The following is a 10,872-nucleotide window of genomic DNA, read 5'->3' as shown; positions in this document are numbered from 1 at the left end:
GAGGGAGGGAGGGAGGAAGGGAGGGAGGGGCCTGGAGAAGGGCGTGTCCATTTTGCCTGGTTGGGGGGTGGGGGGATCTGGGAGAATCTCTCTGAGGAAGGGATATTTAGGGCAAGGCCTGAAGGAAGGGAGGGAGCTGGCCATGGAAAAACCTGGGAAATTCCTGGGGGAACTCCCTGAGGCAAGACTGCGCCTGACAATTTGTAAGACGGGGCTGGTGCGACCTGAGCTGAGAGCTAACAGAAGGATGAGAGGGAGGGCAAGGGAGATGGGATGGGAGGTGGGAGGAGTCTTATGGGACAACGGGAACCCAGGGGAGGTGTTAGAGCAGGGGAGGTGCATTACGCCCTGGGATTTAGGTCCCAGCGAGGTCGCTGAGGGGATGCCTTTTAGGGAATGGACTCTGTGGTCAACTACTCCTACCCGAACTGCCCCAAAAGCATTTGCTTTTCCCTCTCCACAGTCAGGACCAGTGTAACCATCCTTAGACACCTAATACCGCCATTTTTACTGATGAGGACACTGAGAAATAGTAAATGCACAAAATCTAAAGTATAGTGCCCAAGACAAATTGGCGCCCCGAACCTAATTTCTAAATAAAATAAATAATATTGCAAAAGTGGGGAGCGGGTCAGCAATCCAGGGGGAGGCACTGGCAGGAGCTGTTAGGCAGGAATCTAGACCCAACATGGCGGCGTTACCCCGCATAGCAGGCCTTTTGTTAAAGACTCGCTTCACCCTTGTACACACCCGCAGACTTACATGCGTCACAGTTCTGGCTGGGCAACCACACTCCCCCGTGACCTGCAACTCACCTGCATTCCACAAGTTCGTAAACAGCAATTTCGGTTGACAGTTTCCAAAGACCCCTTCCTCATGACCCTTACTCAACTCTAGCCCTACTGGTTTCAAGACCGCCCCCCGCCAGGCCCTGTTTGCACAACCAGCTTCCCTACCTCTCAGGCTATAAAAAGCCCCTACCCTCCTCCCTCAGCGCGACTTCCTAGGCCCATGCCTTTGGACCGAGGAACCTCCCCCCAAACCCTAATAAAAGGCTATTCTCACTGCCATTTGCCTTGCGTCTTCGTTCCCGGTTCGGCTCCAGCCTCACTTTACCTTTACAAGAGAGCAAGAGACGGAATTTGAGCCTACTCGTGGTTATGAGCCTACTCGCGGTTACATTTTGGCCAAACTCAATTCCTGGTCTCTCTGAACCTCAGTTTCCCTACCTGGCCTGCTTGGTGTGTGTTAATTTCTCTGCCCCATTTATCTCCCGTCTCCCAGCTCCGCCCCAGAGTCACAAGTGGGACGCAGAGACTCACGACTAGGAAAGCAATTTTAAAGCGCTAAGGATTGCAAAGAGCTACGGAGAGGCTTCCACAGGGCTCTGTCATCGGGTCCACCTCCCCTCACGGACCGCGGGCGCGCTCTGGCGGCCGGGCAGCTCCTGGCTTAAACGGCCGGTCCACGTGTGTAGTCGCAGCTGCCATCTTTCATCCGGGCATCGGCCATCTTGGTAAAGGCAATGTTCTAGATTTTTGCCTCTCCCCGCCCCTCCTGGTTCGTCAATATATAAAGCGAGCGTAGGGAATGAGGGCGTATTAAGTGTCCTCTTTTTGAAGAAACAAAGAAGTGGCTGACTACCCTGGCTTGGGTCCAAGGCCCGGCCATCCTTTCCTTTACCAAGATGGTGGCGGTACCGAGGCTCAATGAGCGCGCGCCACCAGGAGCTCAGCGCGCAGGCCCCGCGGTGACGTCAGGGAGGCGCGACCGGGCCGGCGCTGGGGTAAGGAGGTACGAGTGCCTGCGGCGCGAGCGGAACCTGGGTTCGGGGGGCAGAGGCGCAGGGCGGGGGCTGCTTGGGCTGGGACCATCCCCTGGAAAGGCTGGAGGAGGGATGCTGGGAGGCGGGAGCACTTCCGGCATCCAGTCTGAACCACACCTAATTGGGGGCGATGCCCATTTCCAGACCAGACAACTGAAGCCCGACGCGACAGCGTAGTGTTCGAGGCCCCTTGGCCCCGGACTGTCCCAGGGCAGCTTCCGGTCTCGAGAGGGACAGAGTTGGGTGCGGACGACCCCGGCCTCTTGTAGGGGGATTAGTGGTGGGGAACCTCAGAAGGGATAGCCGGGAGGGCTGCTTGGAGGAGGCATTGTTGAGCTTCGTATTCTGTTCTTTTACTTTTACATCCGTGGGGTTTTGATCCCCGTGGATCTTGATTCCCTCCTAAGTGTGCCCCTCTCCCAGCCTGAGCCACTCCCTGGGTCCCGCCTGGACTCCCAACTCCTGCCATCTGAGGAGTCCACCTCCTCACTAACCCCAGAGGGCTTGTGTGACCCACAGATTGGGCCTCCCGGGTCTAACGCCCTCCGCACCTTCCCGTCTCCCTGGAATACAAATCGCCCCTTTTTCCAGCCTATCTCCTGCATCCCCCGTGCAGGCTGGGATCTCCCCCACTCATTCAGACTTTTCCTTAGATGTCTCCTCTAGGAAGCCCTTTGACCCAGGCTGGGTCAGAAGCCCTCTCTGGGCTTCCCCAGCGCCCTGTGTGCCCTTGTTAGGACTCTGACTGCATGCGGTGGCTCTTGTCTGGGAGTCCCATGCAGGCAGGAAGCTCATTTGTGCCACCTCTTTCCCCAGCATCGCACACGTATTAGGTGCCCAGTACATATTTGTTGAGTGACGTGCTGTGTGTGAGTGAGTGTTTACCACACAGAGAAGAGTGTCTGTATTTGTCAGCTTGGGCTGTCATAACTAATACCACAGACTGGGTGGATTAAACAGCAGAAATTGCCAGGCACTGTGGCTTATGCCTGTAATCCAGCTCTTTGGAAGGCCGAGGCAAGCGGGTCACTTGAGGTCAAGAGTTTGAGACCAGCCTGGCTGACATGGTGAAACCACATCTCTACTAAAAATACAAAAATCAGATAGGCATAGTGGCACATGCTTGTAGTCCCTGCTACAGGGGAGGCAGAGGCGGGAGAATCACTTGAACCCAGGAGATGGAGGTTGCAGTGAGCTGAGATCATGCCACTGCACTCCAGCCTGGGTGACAGAGCAAGACTCCGTCTGAAAATACAATAAGAAGAGTGCTGAGTCTCATGCCCTGGATGGCACAGCACTGGCTCCTCAGCACCCTGGTGGAGTGCTATTTCTCAGGTGGTGGCCTTCCCCCCCTTCATCTGAAAACAGACTTTTGAGATAAGGCTCCAGGCTCAGCCCTGTGTGTCCTGGCCAGAGACCTCGGCTTCCCCTCTTTAGAATGGGGATAAATGACAGTCCCCACGTTTAAGGTTTTGGAGACATTCCATTGTTTTGGTCCTTGTAAAGCACTTCACCAAGGGCCAGACATTTGGTGAATGGTGGTGCCTACCATTTGTGTGTGCTTTGTCATTCCCTGGCTTCTCACGTAGGCCTCACACCAGATAGGGACCAGGTGCCCAGGGGCCTGAAGCTTTAGGATTGTTATAACATCTCCCAGCGGTGCAGGCCCCAAGCCATTGGGGCAATTTATGGTGGCTTTATTGTTCACCCAGCTCTAGGAAATTTGGGGACTGAAATCTCCCAGGGGGCAGACAGGGGAGGGACCCCACAAAGACTGCCACATGGTCACAGAAGCATGACTTGCAAGAGACCTAATGGGGCCAGGCGCGGTGGCTCACACCTGTAATCCTAGCACTTTGGGAGGCCAAGGCGGGAGGATCACCTGAAGTCAGGCGTTCGAGACCAGCCTGGCCAACATGATGAAACCCCATCTCTGTAAAAATACAAAAATTAGCCAGGCGTGGTGGCGGGCGCCTGTAATCCCAGCTATTCGGAAGGCTGAAGCAGGAGAATGGCATGAACCTGGGAGGTGGAGGTTGCAGTGGGCGGAGATTGTGCCACTGCACTCCAGCCCGGGTGAAAGAGCGAAACTCCATCTCAAAACAAACAAACAAAAAGATCCCCACTGTGGAAATAGCCCAGATGTCTAGCTGTGGACAAATGGATAAACAAAATGTGGCGTATCCATGCAGTGGAGGAGCATTCAGCCATAAAAAGGAAAGAAGGGCCAGGCGCAGCGGCTTAGGCCTGTAATCCCAGCACCTTGGAAGGCCCAGGCAGGAGGATCACTTGAGCCCAGGAGTTCAAGGCCAGCCCGGGCAACATAGTCAGACCCTGCCTTTAAAAAAAAAAAAAAAAAAAAAGGCATGGTGGCTTGCACCTATAGTCCCAGCTACTTAGGAGGCTCAGGTGGTAGGATCTCTTGAGCCCAGGAGGTCAAGACTGCAGTAAGCCGAGATCTCGCCACTGCACTTCAACCTGGGCGACAGAGTAAGACCCTGTCTCCAAAGTAAATGAATAAATGTACTCTCACACTGTGTGGCCTTTTGTGTCTGGCTTCTTTCACTCAGCATCGTGTTGTTGAGGTTCAACCACATTGTATCATGTATTGGTGCCTCGTTTCGTTTTTTTTTTTTTTCCTTTTAAGAGACGGGGTCGTGTTCTGTTGCGCAGGCTGGAGTGCAGCGGCACAATCAGCTCACTGTGGCCTCAGCCTCCTATGCTCAGGTGATCCTTCCACCTCAGCCTCCTAAGTAGCTGGACCTACAGGCACAAGCCACTGTGCCTAGTTATTTTTTATTTTGTAGAGATGGAGTCTTGCTATGTTGCCCAGGCTGGTCTTGAACTCCTGGCCTCAAGCAATCCTCCTGCCTCAGCCTCCCAAAGCATGGGGATTACAAACGTGAGCTATCGCACCCAGCCTATGATTCTGTTGATATGGACTGAAATGTCCAGAACAGGCAAAGCCATAGAAACAAAGCAGATTGGTGGTTGCCAGGGGCTAGGGGAGAAGGAACAGGGAGTGACTGCTAATGGTGATGTGGCTTCTTTTGGGGGGATGCAAGTGTTCTGCAACTAGACAGAGGTGGTATTTGCACAACACTGTGAATATACTTAAACGCTGAATTGTACACCTTTTTTTTTTTTTTTTTTTTGAGATGGGGTCTCGCTCTGTTGCCCAGGGTGGAGTGCAGTGGTGTGATTTCAGCTCATTGCAACCTCTGCCTCCTGGGTTCAAGTGATTCTGCTGCCTCAGCCTCCTGAGTAGCTGGGATTACAGGCATGCGCCACCACACCCAGCTCTTATTTATTTATTTTTTTGAGAGGGAGTCTCATTCTGCCGCTCAGGCTGGAGTGCAGTTGCACGATCTCGGCTTACTGCAGCCTCCGCTTCCCAGGTTCAAGCAATTCTCCTGCCTCAGCCTCCCAAGTAGCTGGGATTAAAGGTGCCCACCATCTGTAATCCCAGCACTTTGGGAGGCCGAGATGGGCAGATCACGAGGTCAGGAGATCGAGACCATCCTGGCTAACATGGTGAAACCCCGTCTCTACTAAAAAAATACAAAAAACTAGCTGGGCGAGGTGGCAGGTGCCTGTAGTCCCAGCTACTCGGGAGGCTGAGGCAGGAGAATGGCGTAAACCCGGGAGGCGGAGGTTGCAGTGAGCTGAGATCCGGCCACTGCACTCCAGCCTGGGCGACAGAGCGAGACTCCGTCTCAAAAAAATAAAAAAGGTGCCCACCATCACACCCAGCTAATTTTTTTATTTTTAGTTGACGCGGGGTTTCACCCTGTTGACCAGGCTGATTTTGAACTCCTGATCTCAGGTGATCTGCCCACCTTGGCCTTCCAAAGTGCTGGGATAACAGGCATGAGCCACCATGCCTGGCCTGAATTGTACACCTTTAAATTGGTTCTTTTTCCTTTCATTGAGACGGAGTCTCGCTCTGTCACCTAGGCTGGAGTGCAGTGGCATAATCTTGGCTCACTTCAACCTCCACCTCCTGGGTTCAAGCTATTCTCCTGCCTCAGCCTCCTAACTGGCTGGGAATACAGGTGCTCACCACCATGCCCAGCTAATTTTTGTAGTTTTAGTGGAGATGGGGTGTTGCTGTGTTGGCCAGGCTAGTGTCGAACTCCTGACCGCAAGTGATCCACCCGTCTCGGCCTTCCAAAGTGCTGGGATTACGGGTGTGAGCCACCAGATCTGGCCCAAATGAGCTCATTTGGTGTCATGATGTGAATTTTGCCTTAATAAACTTTTACAAGGAGAGCGCTAAGTCCAAAGCCCTTGTTTTATACAGAGAAGGCCATGGAGGCCCAAAGAGGGTCCTGGCTGCCCAGGTGTGAGTCTGGGGGTGCTGAGTGCCGATGTCCCCACCAGCCCCTGCTCCCCTGCCCCCATCCTCTTCCCACAGCCTGCTGAGGGATGCCCAAGAAGTTCCAGGGTGAGAACACCAAGTCGGCAGCGGCCCGGGCACGAAGGGCAGAGGCCAAGGCGGCCGCTGATGCCAAGAAGCAGAAGGAGCTGGAGGATGCCTACTGGAAGGACGACGACAAACACGTCATGAGGAAGGAGCAGCGCAAGGTGCGTGTGCCCCAAGTCCCCGCGGCCTGTGTACCCTGTGGCCGAGGCCAGTGGTCCTTATGTCAATGTGGGTGAATAGCATGAGGCCCCTCTGACCTTTGGTCTGAAAGGCCAGGAGGGACCGGACACGGTGGCTTACGCCTGTCATCCCAGCATTTTGGGAAGCCAAAGAGGGCAGATCACCTGAGGTCAGGAGTTCAAGACCAGCCTGGCCAACATGGTGAAACCCTGTCTCTACTAAAAATACAAAAATTAACTGCATGGTGGTGCATACTTATAGTCCCAGCTACTCTGGAGGCTGAGGCAGGAGAATTGCTTGAACTGGGAGGCGCAGGTTTGCAGTGAGCCGAGATCTCCCTGCTGCACTCCAGCATGGGCAACAGAGTGAGATTCCATCTCAAAAAAAAAAAAAAGAGGCCGGTCCCTGTGCCTCATGCCTGTAATCCCAGCACTTTGGGAGGCCGAGGTGGGCGGATCACCTGAGGTCAGGAGTTCAAGACCAGTCTGGCTAATATGGTGAAACCCTGACTCTACTCAAAATACAAAAATTAGCTAGGTGTGGTGGCACGCTCCTGTAATCCCAGCTACTCGGGAGGCTGAAGCAGAATTGCTTGAACTCGGGAGGCGGAGGTTGCAGTGAGCTGAGATCGTGCCGTTGCACTCCAATCTGGGCAACAGAGTGAGACACTGACTCAGAAAACAAGAAGCAAAACACCAGGAGGCACTGGAAATGGCAGAGGGGAGGGAGGCAGAGGAAATGGTGTGTGCAAAGGCCCTGGGGTGGCACCGTTTGCTTGTTTGTGGACAGTGAGGCTGTCATTGCTCTCTGTGGATGGTTTTCTCCTTTGAGTAATGCCAGGGTTGGGCTAGATGGTCATTCTCACCATGGAGCCACTCTGCCCCTGAGGACACTTGGCAATACCTGGAGATGTGTTTGGTTGTCATAACTCGGGGAGAGGGCGTGTTGCTGGCATCCAGAAGGTGGAAGCCAGAGATGCTGACACCCTAGAATGCACAGGATGCCCCCACAGCAAAGAACGAGCCAGCCCCAGATGTCAGCAGTGCCGAGACAGAGAAACGCTGTGATCAGGCCCCCGTTTCCAACTGCTGACCCAGGTCCACAGATTCTTCTAGGTGTTTATTTTTGTTGTTGTTGTTGAGACGGAGTCTCGCTCTGTTGCCCAGGCTGGAGTTCAGTGGCCCAATCTCGGCTCACCGCAACCTCCGCCTCCTGGGTTCAAGCAATTCTCCTGCCTCAGCCTCCTGAGTATCTGGAATTACAGGCATGCGCCATCACGCCCAGCTAATTTTGTATTTTTAGTAGAGATGGGGTTTCTCCATGTTGGTCAGACTGGTCTCAAACTCCCAACCTCAGATGATCTGTCCGCCTCAGCCTTCCAAAGTGCTGGGATCATAGGTGTGAGCCCCTGCATCCGGCCCAGGTGTTTATTTTTTAAAAGCTGTGGTTTGGTGTAGTGGCTCATGCCTGTAATCTCAGTACTTTGGGAGGCTGAGGTGAGAGGATTGCTTGAGACCAGGAGTTTGAGGCCAGCCTGGGCAACATAGCAAGACCCCATCTCCACAAAACATGTAAAAATTAGCCATTCATGGTAGTGCATGCCTGTCGTCCCAGCTACTTGGGAGGCTGAGGTGAGAGGATCACTTGAGCCTGGGAGGTCAGGGCTGCAGTAAACTATGATCGTGCTACTGCACTCCAGCTTGGGCAACAGAATGAGAATGTGACCCAAGATCCATCAAAAAGCCCAGGGCCAAGCACATAGTGCTTGCTTCATTGGTGTCTGGGTTGTGGTTTAGGGCTGATGCTGATCTGCTTGGCCCAGTAGGTGGCGCCAGTGACCCATGCTAGCCACAGCTCCTGGTTTCCACCCCCTGGGGTAGCTGAGACACCGGCTCCCTAAGCAACCCCCCAGCTTAGGGGCTGCTATCCTGACAACATGCCCAGTTCTTGGGGGGAATCTGGACATTTCCATGTGCTTTACCCGTCATCATTTTTTTTTTTCAAGACGGTCTTGCTCTGGCGCCCAGACTGGAGTGCAGTGGCATGATCACAGCTCAATGCAGTCTTGACCTCCCGAACTCAAGCAAGCCTCCTGCCTCAGCCTCCCAAGCAGCTGGGACTACAGGCATGCACCACCATGCCCAGCTACTGTTTGTATTTTGTGTAGAGAAGGGGGGTCATCTCACTGTGTTGCCCAAGTTGGTCTCAGACTCCTGGGCTCAAGCAGTCCTCCCACCTCAGCCTCCCAAAGTGCTGGGATTACAGGTATGACCCACTGCGCCTGGCCTCCCATCACCTTTCTGTGAAGGGGTAGATCCTGCCTTGTTTTTAGCACACATTGACTGTCCCTGGCTTTCTTCCAGCCCCACCCCTACCCACCCTGCTGCACTGGGTCCATGAAGATATTTATAGTTTGGGGTGGGGGGATCATCAAAATTTTGACACTATAGGAAAGTTGAAAACTCAAAAGGAAAAACAATGTCAAAGATCCAGTATCCATCTGGGTGCGGGGGCTCACGCCTGTAATCCCAGCACTTTGGGAGGCCGAGACAGGCAGATCACCTGAGGTCAGGAGTTTGAGACCATCCTGGCCAACATGGTGAAACCCCATTGCTACTAAAAATGTAAAAATTAGCCAGGTGTGGTGGCACACACCTGTAGTTCCAGCCACTCGGGAGGCTTAGGCACAAGAATCGCTTGTACCTAGTAGGCGGATGTTGCAGTGAGCCGGGATCGTACCACTGCACTCCAGCCTGGGCAACAGGGGAAGCGTCTGTCTCAAAAAAATAAAATAAGGCTGGGCACGGTGGCTCACGCCTGTAATCCCAGCACTTTGGGAGGCCGAGGTGGGCAGATCACGAGGTCAGGAGATCAAGACCATCTTGGCTAACATGGTGAAACCCCATCTCTACTAAAAACACAAAAAAATTAGCCGGGCGTGGTGACAGGCGCCTGTAGTCCCAGCTACTTGGGAGGCTGAGGCAGGAGAATGGCGTGAACCTGGGAGGCGGAGCTTGCAGTGAGCTGAGATTGCGCCACTGCACTCCAGCCTGGGCAACACAGCAAGACTCTGTCTCAAAAAGAAAAAAAATAGTAGTAATAAAATAATAAAACAAAAAGATCCAGTATCCAGACAGAGAATCCAGAGACCTTTCTGCCCATAGAGTCAGGATCATTGGCCTAGCCCTCCCCGTGGCCTGCATCTTGGCCACTGATGTTGGCCCCATCCTCTGGGAGGAAACAGGCAGAGAAGGCAGAAAACCCAGATCACATGGCTATGAGGAAGAGCTGGAGCCAGACTGGCACCTTCTCGTTTGTTAAGCGGTGTTTTTTTTTGAGGCAGTTTCACTCTATCACACAGGCTGGAGTGCAATGGTGTGACTTTGGCTCACTGCAACCTCTGCCTCCCAGGTTCAAACCACTCTCTTGTGTCAGCCTCCTGAGTAGCTGGGATTACAGGTGTGTGCCACCACACCAGGCTAATTTTTAGTAGAGATGGGGTTTCACCATGTTGGTCAGGCTAGCCTCAAACTCCTGGCCTCAAGTGATCCGTCCACCTTGGCCTCCCAAAGTGCTGGGATTACAGGTGTGAGCCACTGCACCTGGCCTTGTTTTGTTTGTTTGTTTGTTTTGTTTTTTGTTTTTTTTAGACAGTTTCTGTCGCCCAGGCTGGAGTACAGTGGCATGATCTCAGTTCACTGCAACCTCCGCCTCCTAGGTCCAAGCGATTCTTTTGCCTCAGCCTCCCGAGTAGCTGGGATTACAGGCATGGCACCACGCCTGGATAATTTTTGTATTTTTAGCAGAGATGGGGTTTCACCATGTTGCCCAGGCTGGTCTCCAACTCCTTACCTCAAGTGATCCGCCCACCTCGGCCTCCCAAAGTGCTGGAATTACATGCGTGAGCTACTGCCTCTGGCCTGTTAAGAGGTTTGATTAAGGGACAGCAAAGCGTGCCTGTCCTAGGAGTGTAGGTCAGAGAGCATGTACCTCTGAGCACACCTGTATTGCATGTATCCGGGACAAAGTATAGAGAGGGTTGGACAGGCAATTGGGGCCAGGTGGTGAATAGCTTAGACTTCACTTAGGGGTCAGACAGGAAGCCACTAGACCTTATCATTGAGCATGAAGGCCACCACTGACAGTAGGTTAGCAAATAGGTGTGGCTGCGTGCCCATTAAACTTTACCAAAGGGGCCGGATGTGGTGGCTCTTGCCTGTAATTCCAGCACTTTGGGAAGTCAAGACAGGTGGATCACGAGGTCAGGCGTTTGAGACAAGTCTGGCCAACATGGTGAAACCCTATCTCTACTAAAAGTACAAAAAATTAGCTGGGCATAGGCTGGGCGCGGTGGCTCAAGCCTGTAATCCCAGCACTTTGGGAGGCCGAGACGGGCGGATCACGAGGTCAGGAGATCGAGACCATCCTGGCTAACACGGTG

The 10,872-nt window shown here is 53.4% G+C and overlaps 1 protein-coding gene across 1 annotated transcript in view; it reads left to right on the top strand.

The window, feature by feature from the left end:
* The first annotated feature begins 1,723 nt into the window (after positions 1–1,723).
* The window catches only part of CCDC124 (coiled-coil domain containing 124), an 11,038-nt gene continuing 1,889 nt past the window's right edge, over positions 1,724–10,872 (top strand). The window contains exons 1-2 of the mRNA XM_017879563.1: positions 1,724–1,794; positions 6,243–6,479. Of these exons, the coding sequence (XP_017735052.1) occupies positions 6,254–6,479 (226 nt within the window). The 5' untranslated portion in view covers positions 1,724–1,794; positions 6,243–6,253. The remainder of the gene's footprint in view (positions 1,795–6,242; positions 6,480–10,872) is intronic.

This window comes from Rhinopithecus bieti, unplaced genomic scaffold, assembly GCF_001698545.2.
Source record: "Rhinopithecus bieti isolate Rb0 unplaced genomic scaffold, ASM169854v2 scaffold_9899, whole genome shotgun sequence".
NCBI classification, from domain to species: domain Eukaryota; kingdom Metazoa; phylum Chordata; class Mammalia; order Primates; family Cercopithecidae; genus Rhinopithecus; species Rhinopithecus bieti.
This window is presented reverse-complemented; position numbering and strand designations above follow the sequence as displayed.